We start from the raw sequence: 25,159 nt of genomic DNA on the forward strand, positions 1-25,159 counted from the left end.
TATGTTCCGAATATGAGCAACGTCAACACCGGACACCTGCACATGGACATCTGGCCGCTGGATTTTCTTAAGATGTTTCCAGAAGTGACTGATATTTTATATTTATACATTTTCGACAAGAATGTTTGATATTTATTGCTGTTGCACATTTTGAAGTTTTCTTTTTTGGGTTGCTCTGTCTCAAGAGAGTTCACATGGTATTAAATCAATACCTATTAGTGTACCCAAATACTATCAACAGGTAATAAATTGTGCTGCAAACAACAATATGTCTGGTATTTATAGACATCTCTGCATACGTTTTTCAGACTCTTAGATGTTTTACTGCCTTTAAAAACAATTCATGTAACATGTAATTCCAAGTAAATTCTGGGAAAAGGGAGGCTCAGAGACAAGTCATCGATCACTGGATCCTTTCCCTGTGGTAGAAGAAGGTGAGCAGTCTCCAGGCATAGAAAGAAACAAGGCTGTACTCCGAAGAGCCCGTCCTCTGTTCTCAGTGCCTCCAAATCCCAGGCTCAGAGTCGGGTCTGCAGTGAATCAGCATAGGATATCAGAACTAGCAGGATGGGCTTCAACTCAGGGATCCCATGTCAGAGGGCCTAGGCCACGGTGATTCATGATTCATCCACTTGATTTAAAAGTCCAGAAGAAGAGGAATTTGAGAGAGGTTTTTTTTTTAAATGATAGAGCCTGTTACCGTGGTATCTGGCCAAGGCAACAGGGATACGAATGAGGCATAAGAATAATTGATAATTCTTTGCCAAAAAGAATAAATGAAAAACAATTCAGAAATAGCACTTGTAATTAAAGTTCATATTCTCTGTGCATTAGTAATTGTTCATATGTCATCTGCATTAATTCATATTATCTTTGCATTAATTCATATTCATATATTAAATGATACATATATGTTCATATGTATATATATATTACTGCACAGAAAATGTGAATAAAATAAGTGTGAAATTGAATAGAGTGACAAAAGTAAAATGTAATAATATTACTATGGCTTGTAATGACATTTGTAACAATTACCTAGGTAATAAAGGCACTTCCCTGGACCAGAAGATACAGATTATATAGGAAGAATGGGAGACTTATGTTCTCCTGGCAAATTGAATGGGTAGGAAAACCCTGAGGATGGAAGCACTGTATAGAATATCCAGCCACAAATATAAGAAGGGAAGAGTGAAAGTGATATTGCTGAGTACTTCGCGAGCATGGAAATGTTCCCGAGGACACCCAAGTCTGGTTCTCCAGGCACAACCTAAATCTTTACAGACGTTTCTCCTCAAGGCACCTCTGGACATCCTGAGCCAGCTTCCTGTGCCTTGCTCAATAGTCCTCTGACCTCCTCTTGGTCCTTTCTCTTCTTTTAAGGTCTTACCTGAATCTAGTTTAGTGTTCCTCTTTTCTTCTCTGCTGTTAGGTGTCCTTACCCAAGCATCTCTAGTTTTTTTCCCTGACAGGGTCACACTAATCCTACCTAACCCCCTCTATTTTCAGTTTCTGGTAGACTAACCAATCTTTCCCAGTCTTTGCTTCCCTCCTGGCATTATATCTTAGCTGCCTGAACGACGTACGTCTTCATGGATAGTACTACATCTGCATTTCAGTGATTTCTGTGTTCCGAGGACAGATACTCCCTGTGCTCTGTACTCTGGTGAGTCCACATCTTCCCCTCATCTGTCCCTCAATACTCAGAGCATCCCACACAAGTTTTGCTTGTTGTCCTTCATGAAGAATCTACCAAGACAGCTGTGGCCTTGGGAAGTTCAGGTCTTAGCCTTCTGCATGGGGTTGAGTTGATGGCCACCACTCTCTAAGGGAAAATTTACTCTGCAAGATTGGATCCCCACTTTATGCCGAGTGTGCTGTTCTTAATTTCTAAGCACTTAGGGGCACCATAATATTCTCATATACTTGAGCAAAGTAAACGATAATATAGTTTATCCCAGTAAAATAAGCAAGACTTGAGAAATTATTATCTACGTTAGAATTCAAAGATACATGGTGCATGCCTGTAATCCTAGCACTTGGGAGGCTGAGATAGGAGGATTGCAGGTTTGAAGACAGCCTCAGCAAGTATCGAGACTCATCAACCTAGACCTTATTTCAAAATAAAGTTTAAATAGGGCTGGAGGTAGAATGCCCCTGATTTCATCCCCAGTACTACACACACACACACACACACACACACACACACACACACACACACACAAAAAAAAAAATACATAATGGATCAAGAAGATGTAAAATGATGTCTGATGAGAAAACTATGCATATCAAATGGTGCCTGGAGACAGGAAGGACTCAGTTGAAAGCAAATAGCATTTAGCTTCTTAGATTCTCAAAGATAATCTATGAATATGCAAAACAAATTAGGCCCTTAATAGCAAATCAGAAAAGAACCTACTTTACTAAAGCAATCCTCTTGAAAAGGTATACCATGTCCCTATACCAGGGAGGTATTCATGACACATCCTTGCCAAAAGAGACAAACTTCAAGTCTGAGGTGAAGTTGAAAACATTGATTTTGAAGAGGCCATAATCTTTCTTTTGCCAAGTTCGGACCAAATTAACCAAACCTTCCTAGAAACTTGTCACACAGAGCTGAACTCTTGAAGGGAAGGAACCAGGGCTGAACCAGGACCTTACCTTGCCTGGTAGAACGAGTCCCCAGGGCTCTGAAAGAATGGCCAACAGAAACACCATACAGAGGACCGCGCCGGCCAGGGGTGGAGCAGGAGCGGCCATCCCTGAGGATGCCCTGTGCTAAGCGTGGTTGACCTTGGGGTTCTATGGGTGCGCTCTGCATAGCTGCACCCCCTTTGGACTGTGAGTCAGCATCAGAGCTCCACGTTCTACTCTCTTACCTCCTGAGGCAGAGACAGATCTTCATTTCTTTTAAGATTTGTGTTTCTATAGAAAATGGAACCAGTGGACCCTGCACTCTATTTTATTTGGCTTTCGATTTTAGTCATTTTGATATACACAGTGCCTGGCAACTAATATCTAATATTGAGGTTTTTAATCTCCAGGACTATCTGGAGAGGGTCCTTAAAATATATATTTAAGGTAAATCTTCTTGAGGGGCCCTAGCCAAATATGAGTGGGTCCCTTAAAAGAAGAGATAAGAACAGACCCACGGAGAGGAAAAGTCATGTGAAGACACAGGGAGATGCTGGTTTCTGAAGAAACCATCCCAACTTAGGGATGTCAGACAACTTGATATCAGACATTAAGTCCTTGCTTCTAGAACTGTGAGAAAATACAGTTCTGGTGCTTAAACTAGTCAGTCTGTAGTATTTTTGTTTTGCTTTTGGTACTAGGGATTGAAGGTAGAAGCCAGGGGCTTTCTACCTATGATCTGCACTCTCAGCCATTTAAAATTTTGAAGCAAGATCTCACTAAGTTGCTCAGAGTCTTGCTAAGTTTCTGAGGCTGCAATCCTCCTGTCTCAGCCTCCCAAGTACTGCCCCCAGCCAGCCTGCAGTATTTTGTTATGACAGCCCTAGCACACCCATACAGTACTTAATAAATATTTACTGGAAGTATTTATTTTCTTTCTTTTCTTCACAGGCTGATTGGAAGTGGCTTTCTCTTTTGCACATAGGGCAGAGATATTTCTCTTCTCTGTAGGTTTTATCAATTGTAAAGCAAAGCAGAATGCTGGTGGGTTTTGCTCAGCCACTGAAATGGTTTCTGGTTTCTTTTTAGGAGCACCCTTACTTGTGAGAAATTGGCATTTTATTTGCAGCCACATCCTAGAGTTTGTTCATTTACCCCTGGTTCATTCTGTGTCCAAGTCACATCCATGGTGCGGGAGACAGCGTTATTACAATAGTTTAACCTTAGTTGTGGTTTTGGTTGCAAAACCAGCTGAAGTGATCCCAAATGTGGAAAGCAGATGTCTCTCTGTGGCGTGTCTTGCAGAATTATCTGGCAAGAGAATATCTTCTCTGAAGAAGATGCTTGAGGAAACACCATGGTTTTGGCAGTGGGTAAGGAAGAAAGATAAACCTTCAGGTTTGTTTGTTGGGTGGTACTGGGGATGGAACTTGGGCATTCTACCTGTGAGCTACATTCCCAGCCCTATTTTATTTTTTATTTTGTAGCAGGGTATTGCTAAGTTATTAAGAATCTTACTAGGTTTCTAGAACTGGCCTTGAACCTGCAATCCTCCTGTCTTGGGTTCACTAGTACTGGAATTATAGGCATATGCTACCACACCTGGCTTGTTTTTGTTATTTTTAAGATCATTTAGCTTGTTGTTTATTGTGAAGACAACCCCTATGCAAAGTAGTTCTCTTCCTTTAAGAAACATTTATTTTCCTGGTATCTTGATCCTTCATGAAGTATTTATTTTCTTTGGGGACAGCCAAAGAAAACATTATTTAATGACATTTAGAAAGTTGTCACTTGGCTGTCCAGAAAAAGACATTTAAAAAGAAATTATCAAAAGGTGTGCTTTCATTGGGTTCCTATAACAAAATATAAACTGAGTGGCTTAAACAGCAAAGCAAAGTCATTTCACAGTTCTGGCAGCTGGGTGGCAGCAAGGTCAGGCTCCTGGTGAGGGCCCTTTTCTGGTTTGCACGGTCATCTTTACCCTGTTCTCCATGGCAAGGAGAGAGATCATCTCTGAGATGCCTCATACGAGCACTATCTCACTATCCTCCCTCCTGATCTAATTACCTTCTAAAGGCCCCAACTCCAGGTACACATTGGAGGTTACGGTTTCAACATATGGATTTGGGGAAGAACACAAGTGTTCACACCATAGCAAGGCAAGTGCCAAAGAGCTAAGTGTCTCTCTGGAGGCTCTGTGGGGCCTCTCCACAAACCCCACAGTTATTATATGTAAAAGTATCACTGAAATGAGAATGCAAATAGCTGAAACTATAACAGTTCTGATTTGGTGTTAAAGTTTCCTCATGTAGACTTAAGAAATTCCTCATTAAAGGATAGTTTTCAAAAATAATTACCAATCGATTAAGTCACACTAGGTAGTAGAGTCCAACTTACGGAAAAATAAACTACTTCACAAAAAAGTTTTTTAAATTAAAGCAATATACTTTATGTTAATGTTTTATGTTTTAAAATTTTGTAATTTTCTTATAATTAAAGAAATTTAATGAGATCCATATATGTTTGAATAACCAAAAACAGTGTTGCTGGAAAAATGCAAATATCTAGAGAAGAGAACATTATTATTTAAAAAAATTTTTTGCGCTACTAGGGATGGAACCCAGGGGCATTCTACCACCAAGCTACACCCCCAGCGCTATTTTTTATTCTTTATTTTGAATCAGGGTCTCACTGAGTTGCAAAGGGCCTCACTAAGGAGCTGAGACTGGCCTGGAACTGCAATCCTCCTGTCTCAGCCTCTTAAATGCTGGAATTACAAGTATGTGCCACTACACCCAGCTAAGAGAACATTATTTATGAAAGTTTATTTTACTCTTAAGAACTGTCACTGTGACTTGCAAGAATTCAAGCATGTGATGGGGCACAGAGATGCAGAGAGTGAGAGAAGAAACAAAGAAATAAGAGGGGGAGTTGAATGGAAGAATTACAGATGGGATTTATTTAATCTGTTTATGTGAAACAAAGCCTTGGCATCATCTAGACATAAGACATTCTCATACCAAATGGAGATTGTTAGACCTTTTTTCCCCATCAAAGAGGATCACCCGTGCATCTGAGTCAAGCAAACAAGAATTGTCAGCGAAAATCTAAAATTGTTGGCTTGAATTAGGCATTGCCCTTGTCCAGGTGGGTCCCAGAGGCATCTTCTTGAGTCTGAAGAGGATGTTTAAAAATTCCTCTCTGTGCTTTTTATAGAACAGTCATTTACAGATTGTTCCAAATACAAGCTCTAAACTGGGCTTGGTGGCACATGCTTGTAATCCCAGTACTTGGGAGGCTGAAACAGGAGGATTGCAGGTCTGCAGCCAGCCTCAGCAACTCAATGAGGCCCACCGCAACATAGTGAGATCCTGTTTCAAAATAAAAATAAAAGGATGGGGGTATAGCTCAGAGATAGAGTGTCCCTGGGTTCAACTCCCAGTTCTGCCGAAAAAGAAAAAGAAAAAGAAAAAAAATACAAGTACCATTATGTTGCTTCCTCAAACAAAAGCTGACGAGGAAAACAAAACCAACTACTTGAAGATATTTGCTCTATTCTTTACTTCAGAGGCGGCCATGAACAAACTTCATCTCTTTTGGGAAATTTTAGCTAATTAACTGACTTAGTGAGTTCCTTTCAGCAATGCAATTTTGTACTTAGGAAGTTCTCTTCGGGACATACATTATTGTAAAAAATAATAATGTTTTACAACCGGGGTGAATGCTCAGTAGTAGAGTGCTTATCAAGCATGTGTGAGGCCCTGAGTCTGATTCTCAGCACTACAATAAATTAAAATAACTCATTAAAGTGAAACACAACCTGAAACTAGCCATTCTAAGGTGCACAGTTCAGTGGCATTGAGTACATTCACAATGTTGTGTAAACATGACTTCTAGCAAGTTTCCAAAGATTTGCTTCACTCCAGAGAAAAATCCCGTCACCATCAGCACTTTCTGCTCAAAGTCCACCAGCGCCCATGCCCCCGCCACTCTGCATTTTACTTAGATTTATGTATTCTGGTTATTTCATGGAATTAGCATAACATGGAAACTATTTTGTCCGGCTTCTTTTGCTCAGCATTTTGGAGTTTCACCAACACTGTAGCATGAGTTAGTGTTTACCTTTTTTTTTTTTTTTTTGGTGGTACTGGGGTTCCTGGAAACCCATCTACCTCCTGGATATACTCCCAAACCAGCGGGGCTGGCTTTGAACCTGCACGATGCTCCTGTCTCTGCCTCCCAAGCGTGGGGATTACAAGTGTGCGCCACCACGCCCAGCAAGTGGTTTCCTCTTGTAGCTAACAGTCTACTGTAGATGTAGTTCACCTTTTGCTCATCTGTTCACCCATTGATGCAAATCGGACTGACTCTACCTTTTGTCAATTGTGAAAAGTAAAGCTGTAAATGTTTCTGTGCATGTACTCATCTGGTTACCTGTTCTCGGTTCTTCTGGGTATTTACCTAGGGGTATAATTTCAGGTCCATATGGTAACTCCAAGTTTAACTTTAGACCACAAAAAAATAAATATATACATATATTTATAAATATATATTTTGTGGTATTAACTTTTGTGGTATTTGGGATGGAACCCAGGGGCATTCTACCTCAAAGCTACACCCCCAGCCTTATTTTTATTTGGAAACAGTCTTGCTAAGTTGCTGAGGCTGGCCTTGAACCTGAGATCCTCCTGTCTCAGCCTCCCAAGTACTGGGAATACAGGCCTGTGCTGCCATGACCAGCTCTCCATGTTTAACTTCTTGAGGGGCCTCCAAACGGAACCATATTTTTTTTGTGTGTGGTACTGGGGTTCCTGGAAGCCCTTCTACCTCCGGGCTACACTCCCAGACCTATATTTTTTTTTACATTTTTGAAACAGGGTCTCTTATGCCAGCGCGGCTGGCTTCGAACCTGCCCGATCCTCCTGTCTCCGCCTCCCAAGCGCAGGGATTACAAGCGTGCGCCACCACACCCGGCGTTAAACAGAACCACTTAACATTCCCAGTAGCCGTGTGCAAGTGTTCAAATTTCTCCACATCTTTGTCAACACTTCTTTTTCATTTTTAAATTTTGCATTATAGCCATTCTAATAGGCATGAAGTAGCGTCTATTGTGCGACACAGGAATACATAATTAGTTTAATTCTTTGAAAACCAAATTTCAGTAATAAAAAAGTTGATGATCCTGAAGCTTCCAGAGTTCACTGAAGCCTCGACACACTCTTTTCTTGTAAGTCACCAAGCAAGTCCGCTAGAACCAGGTTTAGAAAGAGAATTGGCAAGGATGGCCAGCTCCCAGCTGGTTAGAAAGAAGAGAGGACAGCCAAGGAGAGCTACCGGCAATGGCACTTTAAAATATTACTTTCTATTAAATTCCATGGTTTTTGCATTCTTGAGGAAGACTGCATTGAAATATCCATCCGGGAGCCAGGTGTGGTGGCATATATCTGTAATGTATGAACTTGGGAAGCGGAGACAGGAAGATCACAGGTTCAAGGATAGCCCCCTTAAGTAGGGAGACTCTTAGCAACCTAGTGATGCTCTGTTTCAAAACAAAAAATGAAAAAGGTCTGGGGGGTGTAGCTCAGAAGTAGAATGACCCTGGGTTCAATCTTCAGTACCAGAAGAAGCAGGAGGAGGAGGAGGGAGGAAGAGGAGGGAGGAAGGTCCACCTGAAAGCCAAGCATGGTGGTGCACACCTGTAATCCCCGTACTTGGGAGGCTGAGACAGAAGGATCACAGGTTCAAGGCCAGCTTCACCAACTTAGTGAGGGCCTCAGCAGCTTAGTGAGACCCTATTTCAAAGCAACAAATAAACTAAGGGTGAGGGTTTAGCTTGGAGGTAGAAAGCCTTGAGTTCAATCCCTATCACACACAAAAAAATCCCCCCAAAAAACTGGTAAGTTTGGGAGATTTTTTTTTTTTTTTCCTGAGTGAGTGGTGCTATTTTGTAAAGGAAATAAAATGCTCCAGGCCATTTCATGGGGAGTTTTGAGTTGTAATATATGAAAGGAGATCAAGGGGGCAGGGGAGGAAATCATCAATCCAATAAAAAGACAGAGGAATAATGTTCAAAACTAGATCTGGAAGGAAAGAAACAGAAGGCACGATCTAAGAAGATGAAACGAACATCTTTTGATCTAGTATGTACAGCACCACATATTTTTCTCCAGAGGTAGAAAATCTACTTAGAGACCCGAGGTGCTTTGGTCTCTGAGAATATGCTATTAAGCGACACAGGAGGCTGTTTGGTCTTTGGCTTTTCCTTGAAGACAGCATATATTGCAAACCCAACCAGACAAATAATCGTTTGAAGTCCCTCCAACTCTTAAGAGACATGGAGTTGCTACAAGAAGAACATTCTGGGATAGCTCTAGCTACCATGAACAAACGAAAGAGGTGTAAAGTTTAGATGTTCATTTCCCACACACTAGAGGGAGAACTCAATCAACCTGCGATATGAAAGGCTCAGCAGGGAAAATGAATCAGAGAGTTCAAAGTCCACTCAGACTGGCCCCAGTGGCTTATAATTAGCATCTGATTTCAAGACAGACATTGCACGGAGAAAATACGAATCCCACTTTGGAAAACTGTAGCCAGATCAGTGGCACGTCTAATGTGTGAGCCGATTCATTGGCGTTCTCTTTTCCCTCCTATGCAAACAGCACACTCTGCCGTGCCTGGGGCCCGGCGCAGACACATCCCAGTAAGCGCAGCTGTCCCTTCCCCAGCCTCAACCCCCTCACCTCACCCCATTTATTTATCTGCTTAGGTCTGCTTAGCCCTTACTCTGGTGCCTCCTTAGAAAGGCCCCTGGCTCAGGTTGGAGCTCCTACCTCTGTTTCTGTGTTGTCGCTCTTACAACGTGTGCTGTCTACGTGTTTAAAGTCTGTCTCCCTTGGTACCTAAGTCCACCCGGGCAGAGCCTCACCTTGTTCTATTTCCTTCATGCATCTCTCTCTCTCCTGGCTCGTAGGAAGTGCCCTTCAGCCACCATTTGAACTGAGCTGGCCCTCCCAGGAACAGACCTGACTTACACATCTGGCTCTCACACCCTGATGCCCAAGAGCCATACGGCTGCCCCACACCCTTCTTTCTTGTCTTTCTAAAATAAGTTCACAGGGAGCAATGGCTTCTGGCCAGCTGTGAGCATGTGTTGGCTCAGAGAGCTTCCTTCCTCTTCATCCAAAATTCTTCTCCAGGCTGTTCTGTGTTAGAAGTTCTAGTAAGGAGAATTTCCTGGATGCGCAAACGATGATGCCACACTGGCAACACAAATTATTACTTTTTTTAAAAAGAAACTGTGCCTCTTCCCATGCATCTGCTCACAGCCAAGGTAGCAGGTTGTGAATTTGGTGTTAATTCGATGCTCATGGTGTGCCCAGGAGCTCCAAGAGCCTGTTGTGGGAAATCGGCAGTCATCTAAGAAAGGAGCTCCTGTCCTTTTACAGCCTGACCTGCAATATTGGGAAAGAAAAGAGAACTGAGAAGCAGCCAGCCCTGACCTGCTGCCTTGGTCCTCTGAGACCTCCGCGGGCTGTAGAAAGCCCAGCCCTTCGGGTCACTGGACATGAGGGAGGGGCTTTCTGTCTTGAGACTGAGAGGGAGCTGCCTCAGCACTGCAGCTGGCTGGCCCACAGCGAATGAACATTGCCCTGACGCTCATTCAGTGGATGGTTTTGGTTTTCCTGAGTTTTGCCACAAGGCTCAGCTGTTCCCAATTCTTAGGGGATCATTTCTTTACTGGTCAGCGTGCGCCCTCTACTGACAAACATGAAGTACAACAGGGACCACAGACCTCTTAAACCCTATAGTGATAACATCAATGATTGGTGACTCTTGCCTAAATTTGTAAATAAATTATGAAATAGTTACAAGAAAATGTACACCAATATCTAAGCTTAAGTCTAGCGTGTATGAAATTCCTTTGCCTGTAAGCACGAATTTTCAGACGGAAAAGCTTATTCAATCATATTGGAATGGTTTGCAAATTTCTGTGTGCTTAAGAATCACCAGTGAAAGCTAATTAAAGCTCAGATCCTAGCTTCAGCTGCAGGGCTTCTAGTCCAGCAGGCATTGGATCTGACAAGGAGTACTCATGTTTGAACTGAGCCTGTGCAGTTGACCCATGTGGCCTGTATTTTGAGAGATGCTGACAGAATAGCTGAACATGTGGGTTTAGAGCCCGGCTCGAGTTAAGGGAAAGTTGTGCCACCTCTGCCAGGACCGTGACAGTGGGCGCTATTCCTCAACTATACTCATGGCCTCGGCCTCCCATCTGTAAGAAGGTGGCGCCAAGCCCACAGGACTAATATAGGACAAGATTTCTGGGCACGGCAGACGCCCAGCACATGCAGCTCTTACTGAATGCAGTGTCCATCCTAATGAGCTACAGGCCAGAGAAGACCTAAGAACTTGAGTTTACTAGATCAAACATGCACTAAATCCTGGGCCTCGGAGTCCCTGCAGTCAGGTGTTACCATAAACAGCGCAGCCCTTACTCCTCAGGACAAGTGTCCCTATCTGGACACTGATGAAGGACAAACAGCTCCCAGCTGGGGAACTGCTGAGGATGCTAAACGGCCTGGGCACAAAGTGCTTTGAGACTAAGACCCATAAGGGTGGTGAAATTCTTTTTAGGGTGTGTGTGACTGTTTCTTGCTTTATTTTGCTGGGGTTTTTTTGTTTTGTTTTGTTTGTTTGTTTGGGGGTTTTTGGGGGGGGTTGTAATCCTTCTACTGGGGATGGAATCCTTCTACCTCGGGGCCACACTCCCAGACCTATTTTTTATATTTTATTTGGAAACAGGGTCTCTTAAGCCAGCCTCGCGATTCTCCTGTCTCCGCCTCCCATGCAAGGGGATTACAAGCATGCGCCCCCATGCCCGGCTTTGTTTTTTTTAAACATCTCTGTGTTTCTCGGGTCAGATGGGAACAGGAACATTTGAAGTTGGTGGCTCTCCCATATAATTGCATTTCTAGCTGGACCCTGGTCTCTCCTCATCTACATAATGGGCTGATGATACTTCTCCCACATAATTCAGAATAATGAATGAGAGGTGATATGTGCAGAACCTTTTAAAGATGATGCACAGTATTGGTCTCTGGAAAGTATTATATTTCCCATCCTTTGGCGTGACATAGTATCCTTTTTAGAGACAGATACTAATCAGAAGAAGAAAAACAGATGATCTAAGTGTGTAGTACAAATTAAAGTAGTGTTTCTAAAAAATTGTTTAAAAATAATAAACTTAAAAGTTATGCCTTCCTTAAATGCACATAAAAAGTTTAATATATGACATATATTAAAAGTAATGCCTTTTATATTAGTTACATGTGGATATGCATGCATATGTGTGTATTAATATAAAATATAATTTTAGTAAATAATCATTGTTTATAAAATTTTATTTGCGTATGAAATTGTACTTTTTGTCTTCGTCAAACAGGTTACTAGCATGGGATTACAAGAGTGTAAATGATATAATCATTCAGCAAGTTGTAATGTCAGTGTGGATTTTTTCAGTGACACCCTGTAATCTGATTTTTATTCTTTTAATCTCCTGGGCATTCTCAAATTCTTCCTTTTTACAACATTTAGGTGAAGTTTCCCTACTAACCAATTCTTCCACCCGTCGCCTGTGTCACAAGCCATCCTAATCCGGCCATGTCCCAGACGAGCCACTAGAGGGAGCCAAGCCCCAAGGAGTGAGGTCAGCCTCACGGGGGGGGGGGGGGGTGTTGCTCAGAGGCCAAGGCCACCAGTTATGGGTAGCATATTTCAGATTTATTAAAAAACACATAGGTAACAAGTCGGAGCTCTGGCTAGGAATGATCTGGAAAGAAGTTGAAGGCATTATTCCACCAAACATTCACAGTTGTGTGCTGGAGACAGACAGCCGGCGGGGAGGTGTTCTAGAAGCACTTGCGGTGGACAATAGAGGGCCCCGCCTCGTCGTACTCCTGCTTGCTGATCCACATCTGCTGGAAGGTGGACAGAGAGGCCAGGATGGAGCCGCCGATCCAGACAGAGTACTTGCGCTCGGGAGGGGCGATGATCTGCGGGTGAGGATGAGAAAGAAGGCATCAGCGCGGTGCGCCGCGCCTGGGTGTTCCTAGTGGGTGAGCCTGGTGGTCGTTTCTTGTGCAGCAGGAACACTCTTCGCTATCGATGAACAGGGGTTGTGAAGAGGTGGTGGATTATTCCAAGCCACCCATGACGACTCTGCCACGTGATTGCCCAAACTCAGCGTTATCCCCTAAGCCCTTGGTGGCCTCAACATAAGAGGCTTCTGATTCCCATAGCTGTGCCTCAGAGCTCAGCGTGACACACGCTTTCTGTAGCAATACATACCAATGCCTTCAAAGACATTTCTATGGTGCCCAGATTCACTATGCCAGTTGGTCTGTCTGCTCTGAGATTCCACTGAATCCCAGGTTCCGACTGCCCTCAAGGGGCTCGGGGTCCCAGGTGGGATGAACAAGCCCCTGAGACGAGTCCCTGTTAAGCTGCCCTTATCCAGCTCACAGGCCAGGCACTCAAGGTCACGTTCAGTAGGTAAAGGGACTGGTTGGGCTCAGAGAGGAGCGAGTCCAGTCAGGGGTCTCGTTCACCCTCAGTAACTCAAATAGCTACAGCTCAGCAATTTCAAATTCTACTCTGGGCTTGGAGTCTTGGGTGGAGAAGGACACTTTGGTCAATAGATAGGTTGTTTCTGAAACTACAGTTCCAGTGTTAATTTCCTGTTTAACACCAAGATCTGGTTGAGCATTTTTAATTTTTTTTTTTTTTTTGTACTGAGGATTGACTCCATGAGCATTGTACCTCTGAGCTCTATCCCAGCCCTATTTTATACTTCCCATTTTCAAACAGGGTCTCATTAAGTTGCTGAGGGCCTTACTGAGTTGCTTGAGGCTGCCCTTGGACCTGCAATTCTTCTGCTCAGTCTCCCAAGTACTGGGATTACAGGTGTGCGCCACCACGCCTCGCTGAGCATTTATTTTTTAATAAAAATAGCTGACATTACTGAGCTTTCAGTGTGTTCTAGGCACAGTGCTAAGCACTTTACACATGTATTATCTCATTAAATTCTCACAATCACCTTGAAGAGTAAGTATTAAATTGCTCCCATATGGTCTATGAGGAATTAGAGGCAGAGAGATGTGAGTACTTATCCCAACCTGTAGTAGCAGTAACAGGCCCAATATTCAAACCTGGCCTCCCTCAGGTGTTTTTGTTTTGTTTTTTAGACATAAACTGTTGTTGTTGTTGTTGTTGTTTTTTTGGGTGGTCTGGGGATGGAACCCTTTTACCTCTAAGATATACCCCAGACCTATTTTTATATTTTTTATTTGGAAACAGGGTCTCTTAAGCCAGAGTGGCTGGCTTCGAACCTGCACGATCCTCCTGTCTCTGCCTCCCAAGCACGGGATTACAAGCGTGCGCCATCACGCCCAGCTAGACATACACTGTTTTTAAAGAGGATGATTTTAGATTTCCAGAAAAGCTGCCAGATAATACAGGGAGTTCCCATAGGTCCCCGCATCCGGTGTCCTTTTTCCCTAACGTATCACCTCAGCGTCCCCGTTTTGGACGGCTTTCTACACCCTCGCCATGTTGGGGAGGGGGAATAGGGGCAGAGTCCCACATTTATTTCTATGAGAAGTCAGATTTGGAGAACTAGGAATTGCCCAAGCCCAGCTACAGTCTCTCTGTCCAACCCCCAAGTGGGTGACTGTGCTGCGTGCCCCAGCCGCTGGCTGCATGGCTTCCTCCCCTGTGGGAGTAGGAGGGGGTGAGAGCGGAGCACAGAGACATCCAAGAAGCACAAGCCTTTGAGACCAGTCCCTCTCCTCTCGTCCTGAAGTCCCACAGCCCATCTTGGAGAGACGCAGAGAGCCTACGTGTAGGTTTAAGTCTAATTCGCTCTCTCATGGCACCTGTGGACGCTGTGCAAAAGAGAGGAGGGAGTGCAAATTACAGGCAGCTTGTTGGACTGCCTCTCCCCAGTGAACAGTGTTAGACTTGCCCCTTCCCTGGCCTCCTGTGACGTGGGTCAGAGGGTCTCAGCGTGGTCTTCTGACTTCAGAGAGTGACGAGAGCCTCTGAGAAGTCACCAGCCACAGGGATGCTTCCCTCCAAAGGAATTAGCTTCATTTAATCTCCAAGTTCCCTTGCTTGGAACTCGAAACTCAAACCGCACAGGGGCCTGGGTGGCTCAGGGACCGAGCGTGGTCACACTGGAGTCGCTCCGTGCTTTTGAGCCCCTGTTTCAAAGGTGTGCCAGACAGAGAGATGAAGGGAGAATTCCAATAACTGGCCACCGAGAGGCGGCCACATGTAGCAGTGAAATCAGAGGAGCTACTCAATCTACAGGGTTTAAACTGCTTCCGAAATGTCTGGCTCTTCTGTATTTTTTTTAAACCTTCTTGACACGAGATATGCTATTTTTTGCAACGGACAGAAACAACACAGAGCTTTGGACACACGGGGAGTTGGATCTGTTGACCTCAACTGCAGCTGTTGAAAGTACCGTATAGATGAGAAGTATAGACCAAATTTTGTAAAAATAATGTTGTTCCAGGCCAGATGTGTTGGCACACATCTGTAATCCCAGTATTTGGGAGGCTGAGACAGGAGGACCTTGGGTTCTAGGCCAGACTCAGCAATGCAGAGAGGCTCTCAGCAAATGAGAGAGACCTTGTTTCCAAATTTAAAAAATGCAAAATATATGCATTTCAGCTCAGAGGTAAAAAGTCCCTGGATTCAATCCTTAGTACAAATAATATATAAATAATAACACAGTTTCTTTTAGGAGCTGGGTTGACTTATAAGTACACGACGGTAGATTTTTACCCACTGCCTAGTCCTGGAAGCCATGATCGCACGCGACCAAGATTTGGCCCTGGAAGAGCCCTGCACATCTGGTTATAAGGCTGACACCACTGGCAGTGTAGCCAGGGGCTCTGTCACTGAACAGTACCTTGATCTTCATGGTGCTGGGCGCGAGGGCCGTGATCTCCTTCTGCATCCGGTCGGCAATGCCGGGGTACATGGTGGTGCCCCCGGAAAGGACGTTGTTGGCGTACAGGTCCTTCCTGATGTCAATGTCACACTTCATGATGCTGTTGTAGGTAGTCTCGTGGATGCCAGCAGACTCCATCCCTGAAAAGGAGACACAGGCCATGGTCCTTGGGGTAGGGGTGACACCCAGGTGAGACATGAAAGACCAGACTGGAGCAACTGGATGATCTGTCACTGGATGAGGTTAGGCAGGTGGAATAATCTAGAAGCCACCAGTCTGAAAGACCAAAAGGACCTTGTTATGCTCCATGCCCCCCTGCCTCCCGTTTAATCGGAAGCTGTCCCTGCCGTAGTACTTCTAGGTAAGCACGCTAGCACTGATTTCTAAGTGGCCTCCAAGCTATGAACGGTTTAAACAGGAGGCAAAGCCTTCCCTGCGGAAGGTTCCACACCTCGTCAACATCATGGCCATGGCTCAGAATTCTCCCTTACTTTGTGGCTGCCGCCTTGCCTTCCCCAGGCTAAATCATGCTGAGTCATCAGGAAAGTGTTCCATCCTATTTAGCAATGACTCTTTCTTTTTTAAAATCTTGATAATATTTTTTGTTTAAATTTCTTGTTAATTTTTGAAGTGAGCTTTTTGGAGGAAAAAAAAAAAAAACCCTTGGCATGACCCTTCCCCTTCTGCAGCACTGTGATCTAATAGTAATAATAATAGCTCTGAATTGTTAATCACTACCAACATCTAATTATTGAATGTTTGTTTCTCCCAGGCGCTGGGCTAAGGGCTCTACATGGCCACCCTGTTTCATGGCTACTATTGCAGTCTTCATCTTACACATGAGGAAAAAGGCTTGTGAGATCAAGTGACTTTCCCAAGCTCATAGAAGAACAATGTCTTAAACCGCAGCTCACCCCTCTCAGAGCCTGCCTCTGTTGGTGACAATTCTGTGACAAGCCCCCTCTCCATGCTCATCTGTCTTTATTTATACCCCTTACCATTCCCAAACTCTCAGCACTCAGCGCATCCCCCTCCCCCACTGCATCTTAGTGTCTCCACTGGCTCTGAGCACAGGCAATATTTAATTTTTCACCATATACTGAGGGAGCTTCAGGCTAGACTGCAGCATTGATAGCGTCTTCCTAGGAAGATCAAATTATGTTATGTGCATGTGCAAATACATCACAACGAATCTCACTATTTTGCATAGTATGATGCACCAATTAAAAAAGAAAGGAAAAGAAAAAGAAAACTCCTTTCCTGGTCTTCTTATGTCTTCTCATCTGGAAAATGTGACTCTTTTTCCCTTCCCTGGTTTAGAAATGCTTCTGGTCTGGGGGCCCCTGGCACATGTCTGTGCATCCAGAGGGCACTAGAGCCAAGGGTTGGTTGGGTACAGGAGAACAGGGCACCCCCCCTGTAGGGACATTTGTTGCCTACCAATGAAGGATGGCTGGAAGAGGGTCTCTGGGCAGCGGAAGCGCTCGTTGCCAATGGTGATCACCTGCCCATCGGGCAGCTCGTAACTCTTCTCAAGAGAGGAGGAGGATGCGGCAGTGGCCATCTCATTTTCAAAGTCCAGAGCAACGTAGCACAGCTTCTCCTTGATGTCCCTGACGATCTCCCGCTCAGCTGTCAAGCAGACACAGATGTTAGGGTGTGTGTTAGGCTGGCACGGGCGCCTGGGATCCATCCACCCCCGCTTTGGTATTTGGCTGAACCAGCTCCTCAGGGGGCCCACAGTTTTGAAAAGCCTCAGAGATCCTTGGTGCCTGGTCCAGGTAGATCATGGCTCAAACCCTCAGCATGGTTTCCACTCTCCAGAAAGAGATGGGTATCGCCTCAGGACCAGCCTGGTCCCAAAGCCTGCAAGGGAAAGATGTGGAAGAAATGGACAGGCAGATGCCTCTCACACTCTAAGCTAGTGGTGACATCTGAGCCCCAGGAACCTTACGGAGGTGTCTTGGGATCCTTTGTGGGAAGCAGGGATGGAATGAATTCAATTCTATGCTGCAAAAGGAGAATTTAACCTCATCGGGGCTCAAACCTGGAACCTAGAATAAGCCTTAGGCATGCTTAGACACCAAATGCAATTGGATGATGCCAAATTGGTAGGGTTGCCCTGAGGACACGGGCACTGAGGATAGGCTATTGTTTCTAGAAAAGGCTGGCGCTGCCCCACTTAAGCACCAGCTCTACCCACAGACAGAAATCACTGCCTGCTGGGTTTGTATTAATAAGAGCTAGCAATGATCGCATGCTTTATCTGCGCTGGGTATTATGTCATACTCGTAACAATCATGAGAGATGGAATTTGTGATTACCTCCATTTGGAAGATAAAGAGACAGTGACTTAGCAAGATTTGTTAACTTGTCCGAGGTCACATAGCAAGTGGATAAAATGTTGGGACTTAAGTCTTGTCTAGGTTTACCTCCAGAGATTGCCAATCCCCACACCTTTCTACCTTTAGCCTCTTTTCGATTTGATAATGGAGGTTAAAAACTGTTCGCTGGCTAACTCATGACACTAGACAACGATAACTGTTCTCCTCAAGGGAATAGTCCAATCATTTTGTAATTTCACATAGAGAAAACAAAACAACAAAACAAAACTGTTTTGCTCTGTGTACCGAATCAGGCCTTGCTAGAGGCCAGTCTCCACCCCAGCATCCCCTTGGGGATTTGCAGGGTTGCACGGGCAACATGCTGCCCCACCTCCTCCCATTGTCTCCCACGGGCCTCACCAGTAGTCACGAAGGAATAGCCACGCTCGGTCAGGATCTTCATGAGGTAGTCGGTGAGATCGCGGCCAGCCAGGTCCAGACGCATGATGGCGTGGGGCAGGGCGTAGCCCTCGTAGATGGGCACATTGTGGGTGACGCCATCTCCGGAGTCCAGCACGATGCCTGGGGACCATGGGCAGGATACAAGTCACCACAGCTGCTGGTATGTGGTTATATACTGAAGGAGGTAGAAGGAAGCCTTGGGGGAGGGGGAACTTCTAAGCCTTTTGCTTGAAAGGAAGAAAGAGAAGGAAGGTGGGCCAGGGCTTGGGGAAAATGAAAAGACAAAGACAGGAAGAAGGAAACCATAGAAAAAGTCCTGCTGGAAATAAGAGGTCCAGGGCTTATCCTGAAAGGGGAAGAACTTTTAGAGCTAGGCTCAGCCATCTCATTTTTAACTCCACCTTGTCTGTCACCAACTACATGTTTATAACCATCAAATCCCATAGCTGAGGGTGCATTCACTCGACCAAGACTCCCTACTTCTCCCAGCCAACCTACCAGTTGTGCGTCCGGAGGCGTAGAGGGACAGCACTGCCTGGATAGCCACATACATGGCTGGGACATTGAAGGTCTCAAACATGATCTGCAAAGCAATCCCAAGAGCTAAGTTAGTGATGCGGCCGGTCTTGCGGGCTCAAGAGCACACTGTGCTGATGGACACAGGTGGGCCTGCCTGGTTCTGGGCAGGGACCACGGTAGAGGAGAGCCCAGGCAGCCCCAGCTGCCAAAAGAGGAGAGACGACTGTGGGAATGGGGAGACCAGCTGGGGAGGGAAGGAGGCAGTGTATATGCACAGACCCGGCCAGGCGGAAGCAGGGTCAGGCTCTGGCTCTGGTCCTGCTCTGGTCTGAATGTGACCTGAGGGAATTCACCAAACTAAGAGCTGACGGATGGATGTGGGATTCACTTCAGTCCATACCTGTGCACATAGAAGGAGTTTGGACTAGATGGGCTCTCAGGCTTGCCCAGGGTAGACAGTCTAAGATTTATTATTAACAACAGTAAAGCCAAAGGAAATAGACATCCAGGGTTTGAGTCCTCTGGTATTAAAAAAGGGATCTTGTAAACCTGATGCTGTGTGTGTGTGTGTGTGTGTGTGTGTGTGTGTGTGTGTGTGTGTGAGAGAGAGAGAGAGAGAGAGAGAGAGAGAGAGAGAGAGAGAGAAGAGAAGAGAAGAGAAGAGAAGAGAAGAGAAGAGGAGGAGAGAGAATGGAGATTGAACCCAAGTATATTCTATCACTGAACTATACCTCCAGCCCTTTTTTATTTTGAAAACAGTGTCTTGTTAAGTTTCTGAGAGTCTAGCTATGTTGCCAAGGCCAGCCTTTAAACTTGTGATCCTCCTGTCTTAGCCTCCCAAGTACTGGGATTACAGGTGTGTTCTACCACATCCAGCTAAATTTGATGCTCAGACTGGATGAAAATGTCTGAAGTTCTACTCCTTCTCTTCCATTTTTTATTATTTATTTATTTATTGCAGTACTGGGGATGGAACCCAGGGGCATTCTGCTTCAGCCCTATTTTTTTATTCTTTATTCTAATTTTTCTATTTTCTATGTATTCTATTTTTTTTATTCTTCAGCCCCAGCCCTAATTTTTTTTTATTCTTTATTTTGAAACAGGGTCTCACTGAGTTGCAGAGGGCCTCACTAAGTAGCTGAGGCTGTCCACAAACTGCTATCCTCCTGTCTTAGCCTCCCAAGTACTGGGATTACAAGTGTGCGCCACCACACCTGGCTTTTTCCATTTTTTAAATGGAGCACTTGAGTCAGTGCCCCCCACCCCCAAACCAGGCCACTTTAGCTGCAGTGGGGGCGCTGGCTCCTGGCAGGCAGGAGCTGCATTCTGAAACAGAGGGCCACCTGTGAAAGGCAGGGCACCTGCTCCTGCAGTTCAGGACAGAATTAATAGCCACAGCCCCTTCCGGCTACTCGTGGAACTTCCTGTGTCCATCTGTAGAACCCTCCCCCATGGTCTGTGACCCAGAATGTCTGGCTTTTGCTAGAGGATCACAATTCTCAAGCATTTCTCTGCCCTTACTCCTTTCACAGAAGTAATAACCGTCTCATCATCTTGCTAGAGTGATCCGCAGACCCACCGAGGCTCCCCTGTGGAGAAGCACGCAGGGTTGCAGTGGGCACCAAGGAAATACACAGGATTCTCCGAGGCCCAAAGAGTATGGGTCAGCTCCAGGCTGCCTCTCCAAGCTGTGTGACCTTGAGAAAATTATTTAATGTATCCTAATCTCGATTTCTTTGTTTAAATAATCAGGATAATAATAGCTGCTCCTTCACGTAATTGGGGTTTAAAGAGATAGTGCATGTGAAATGGGAAGCCCAGAGAAGTGGAGTTGACATTAGATGTTATGACTTCTTAATAACTCATCCAAACCAGAGACGTTTTGTGATTGGATGGTCTCTTGCTGGGAGGTCTTGAGCTTCAGACAGGTAACCATAATGACTATGATAACAATTCATTACATGTTTAGTATATAAGGCATCATGGGACAGATTTATAATTTTGTATCACTAGTCTTCATATCAATCCTTTGAAAAATAATAGTACTAATATTATTTGCAGCCAATAGCTAAGGGAACTGAAGCTCTGAGAAATTAAGTGGGTTTCTTACATAACTGACAAATCAAACCTAGATCTTCCTGACTTCAGAACCAAAATTCCTACTCTATGATATGCTGTATTTTGAAATGACTTCCCCATAGAGGTTTTTAAACCTAAAGACACCCCCTTCTCATTTAAATCTAATAAATTGTTATTGCTCCTAGAGTTAAAGGGCTACTGTTTAGTCAGAATGTGAAAACCATCAAGATATTGCTGTCTTTCCTGAGTGTAATGATGCACACCTATAATCCCAGTGCTTGGGAAGCTGAGATGGCAGGATCACAGGTTTGAGGCCAGCCTCAGCAACTTAGCAAGACCCTCAGCAACTCAGTGAGACCCTGTTTCAAAATAAAAAATAAAAAAGGGCTGAGAATGTAGCTTGGAGCCGGGCGTGGTGGCGCACGCTTGTAATCCCCGCGCTTGGGAGGCAGAGACAGGAGTATCACGCAGGTTTGAAGCCAGCCACGCGCACTGGCTTAGGAGACCCTGTTTCCAAATAAAAATGTAAAAATAGGGCTGGGAGTATAGCCTGGAGGTAGAAGGGCTTCCAGGAACCCCAGTACCACCAAAAAAAAAAAAAAAAGAATGTAGCTTGGAGGCAGAATGCTTCAAGCTCCAGTATGAAAGAAATAAAGAGAGAAAGGAAGAAAGGAAGAAAGGAAGGAAGGAAGAAAGAAAGAAAGAAAGAAAGAAAGAAAGAAAGAAAGAAAGAAAGAAAGAAAGAAAGAAAGGGTGAGTCTCTGTTTTTTGAGATTTCCAAGTTCCTGGAAAGTGGTCTGTCTTTGGTAGACTGCAGGTTGGAATTTCCTTTGTCTCTGCTGTCCTGCATAGTTCCATTCTAAAAGAACTTTCCCCAAACCCCAAAGTGTTAGATGCTGGGGTGAATACTAACCTGGGTCATTTTCTCCCGGTTGGCCTTGGGGTTCAGGGGCGCCTCAGTGAGCAGGGTTGGATGCTCTTCAGGGGCCACACGGAGCTCATTGTAGAAGGAGTGGTGCCAGATCTAGTGAGTGGGGAGACAGGGGAGAAACGCAAGGATGCGATGTTGTAGGGCTCTGCAGAGCCAAAAAGAAATGGGGATGGGTTCAACAAAACTAGGGCCAGAGAAAATGTCAGACATCGTCAGCATGTGCCACGTTTGTACAGTGGCAGAAACCGAAGCTCACAAAGTATTAGTACCCTGAGCCAGGGTTCACACCGAGGAAGGGTCTGAGCCTCTGCACAATTCATGCACAAACTCTGATAGGCAAGCGCTTTTAAAAAATAATTTCAGGAATTTTTCAGTGAGTAAGAATCCAGGAGCCGGGAGAGGTGGTACATTTTTATAATCCCAGCATTTGGGAGGCTGAGACAGGAGGATCGCCGTTGGCGGACAGCCTCAGCTACTTAGTGAGGCCCTTTGCAACTCAGTGAGACCCTGTTTAAAAATAAAGAATTAAAAAAATAGGGCTGGGGCTGTAGCTTAGAGGTAGAATGCTCCTGGTTTCCATCCCCAAAACCAAAAAAAAAAAAAAAAAATGCAGAATAAACATCAATAAATAAAAGTGCAATTGAGCAATATAAGCCAGTAATTTCCGAAGCAGCAGCAGCAGCAGCAGCAGCAGCAGCAGCAGCAGCAGCAGCAGGTTGTTATGAGGCAGGGCCCCTGTTGTTATTGCTTTTTGCCTTCTGCCCAGTCGGTCCACCTGCAGCACACCTCCCAGTACCTTTTCCATGTCGTCCCAGTTGGTGATGATGCCATGCTCTATCGGGTACTTCAAGGTGAGGATGCCTCTTTTGCTCTGTGCTTCGTCCCCCACGTAGCTGTCTTTTTGTCCCATTCCCACCATCACTCCCTGCAAACGTTTAACGCATTACAAGTCACCCTCTCCCAAAACGTGTTAGTTGACTGCAATCAAATCATGTAGTCACATCAAGGAGCTGGAGGGCTCCTCCTTCAGTGCCAGCAATGGGAGCCTTGTCCCTTGGCTTGGAAGCCCCGACCATTAGTTGATAGGAAACAGCCCTGAACTGGCCTCCAGACAAGTACAGGCACCTCTGCATTGTTTTTCTCCTCTGTGTTTCTGTGAGAGCGTGTCTGCCTTGTTCGCCATGATAGCAAGCTGCCTGGCACATGTTTGACACTTAAAACTTAGCTGTTGAAAGAACTATGAAATTTCAGATATTCATTAAATAGCATTTGGTTTCCTACAAATCATTTAAACTGTCCTTTTAACCCTCTTCTACCTTCATGTATATGAATCATTATGAGCAAAAGTATTACACCTACAAATGATTACTCAGTGTTTGACTTCTAATGGATAAATCCATAGGAATCAATTATGAATATATTTAACTATATGAGTGAATTTTTTTCTTTAATCATTGAGGTGTAACTTAAAAAAATCTTATTATTGGGCTTTAAAATTGAACTGAAAAGACTGTTTTAGAATTGCAAAACTATCACGGTTACTATAAATTCATAAAAAAATGGCTATGTAAAATATCTCTGTTGCCGAGTTCAACAAAAAGGCTGATTTTATTCATTGGAAGAGGCTTCTATAACTTAATCTCATAAATATATACCAAGCTTGGAGCCATAAATACCAATTAGATAGGCTTAATGCACAAAATACATTCCTGATGTGAAGGAGATTTTCTGAGATGAAATCACTCACTTTTTAACCATTTAGTTCCCAACAATACTTTTTATGCATAATGTGTGAAATTACCTAGAATTACTCAATGGCTCTCCAGATATATTTTGTTGATCACTCACATGATATAAAATTACATTTGATATCAATTTTGCCTTGATCTAACACCAAGCTCTATGAGTTTGAGTGACCTGGGCTTTGATTTTAATATTTTTTCCCCAAAGAATAGCTACAGCATACATCAGGATAACTTACAAGTATTTTTGGTAATAATGAGATGATAGTGATTATGATGATAATGATGATATTTAGACAAAATGACATATGAAAAAGAAACAGTCTTTATGTATGTATGTGGGATGGGTGTTGAAAATTGAACTCTGGACCTCATGCATGCTAGGCAAGCACCCCGCTACTGAGATACACCTAGCCCATCACAGGCATATTTCCCATAAGGTATATAACTTCTGGACAGAGAGCAACAATTTGTGGATACATATGGACACTAAGGGCTCTAAGCTCTAGCCTTCTTCTCTCACTGCTGGAATCAGTTTGCCTCACCTGATGTCTGGGACGTCCCACGATGGATGGAAAAACAGCCCTGGGAGCATCATCTCCAGCAAAGCCAGCCTTACAGAGCCCGGAACCATTGTCACACACCAGGGCAGTGCTGTCCTCCTCTTCACACATAGCTGCAGCTGTTCCACACTGTTCTATAGGAGATAGAGAAGAAGCAGCCCTGGCTGTAACAAAGCCTTGTCAAGAGCTTACCTAACCACTCCTATCTCCAGATTGGGTTTGGGTTCCTAGCAGGAGGTTGTCTCCTGACTTACCTATTACATTTAGCTTTTCTCTTGAAGTAATTTTATTAGGCTGTTAGGCTGTAAGCTATTTTTTTTCCCCAGTGGTTCTGGGAATTGAACCCAGGGGCATCCTCAAGCTATACCCTCCAGCCCTATTTTTTAATAGTAATTATTATTATTCTTTGGAAATAGGGTCTCACTAAGTGGCTGAGGCTTTCACTAAATTGTTGAGGCTGGCCATCAACCTGTGATCCTCCCGTCTCAGCCTCCCAAGTACTGGGATTATGGGTTCTGAGACTGGGATCACCATGCTGGGCTAGCTGGTAAGCTTTTGATAACCTGGAACTCTGACTTCCATGTTTATCCCACTGGCCGTCAGCACATAAAGGGCACATCCCATGTTCTTTCTGGCACTTTAAAGATAAGTTGAGCATGTGCATGTGTATAAATGAGCAGATCTTAGAGCACAGATGGGAATTGCAGACTATGAGACCAGATCATCACAGGGACAAGCTGCTTCCCGTATGCTAACGAAGTCCCTAGAGTTTTCTGTCTGTACCAACCCAAACACATTTTTACAAATATGTTATAAATATTTAAAGTTTTTTTTTGAAAAGATAGATTTTTGAGAGATGAGCAGCAAATACAATTTTGGAAGTG

At 44.3% G+C, this 25,159-nt stretch overlaps 1 protein-coding gene across 4 annotated transcripts; it reads right to left on the reverse strand.

Annotated features, from left to right (window-relative positions):
• Positions 1–12,545: 12,545 nt before the first annotated feature.
• On the reverse strand, positions 12,546–24,386 carry ACTA2 (actin alpha 2, smooth muscle; the record flags this gene model as incomplete). 4 transcript variants are annotated; one of them, XM_080694494.1, is made up of 8 exons in its annotated part: positions 12,546–12,689; positions 15,614–15,795; positions 17,096–17,287; positions 18,400–18,561; positions 18,940–19,024; positions 21,953–22,063; positions 22,767–22,895; positions 24,258–24,386. In XM_080694494.1, 8 exons carry the CDS (start codon positions 24,384–24,386, stop codon positions 12,546–12,548), a joined length of 1,134 nt encoding a protein of 377 aa, XP_080550620.1. The 4 variants fall into 4 exon arrangements, with proteins under 4 accessions (XP_080550620.1, XP_080550622.1, XP_080550621.1 ...); XM_080694496.1 differs by lacking the exon at positions 22,767–22,895; XM_080694495.1 differs by lacking the exon at positions 21,953–22,063.
• Positions 24,387–25,159: the final 773 nt, after the last annotated feature.

This window comes from Muscardinus avellanarius (genome assembly GCF_963383645.1).
Source record: "Muscardinus avellanarius genome assembly, chromosome: 4".
NCBI classification, from domain to species: Eukaryota; Metazoa; Chordata; class Mammalia; order Rodentia; family Gliridae; genus Muscardinus; species Muscardinus avellanarius.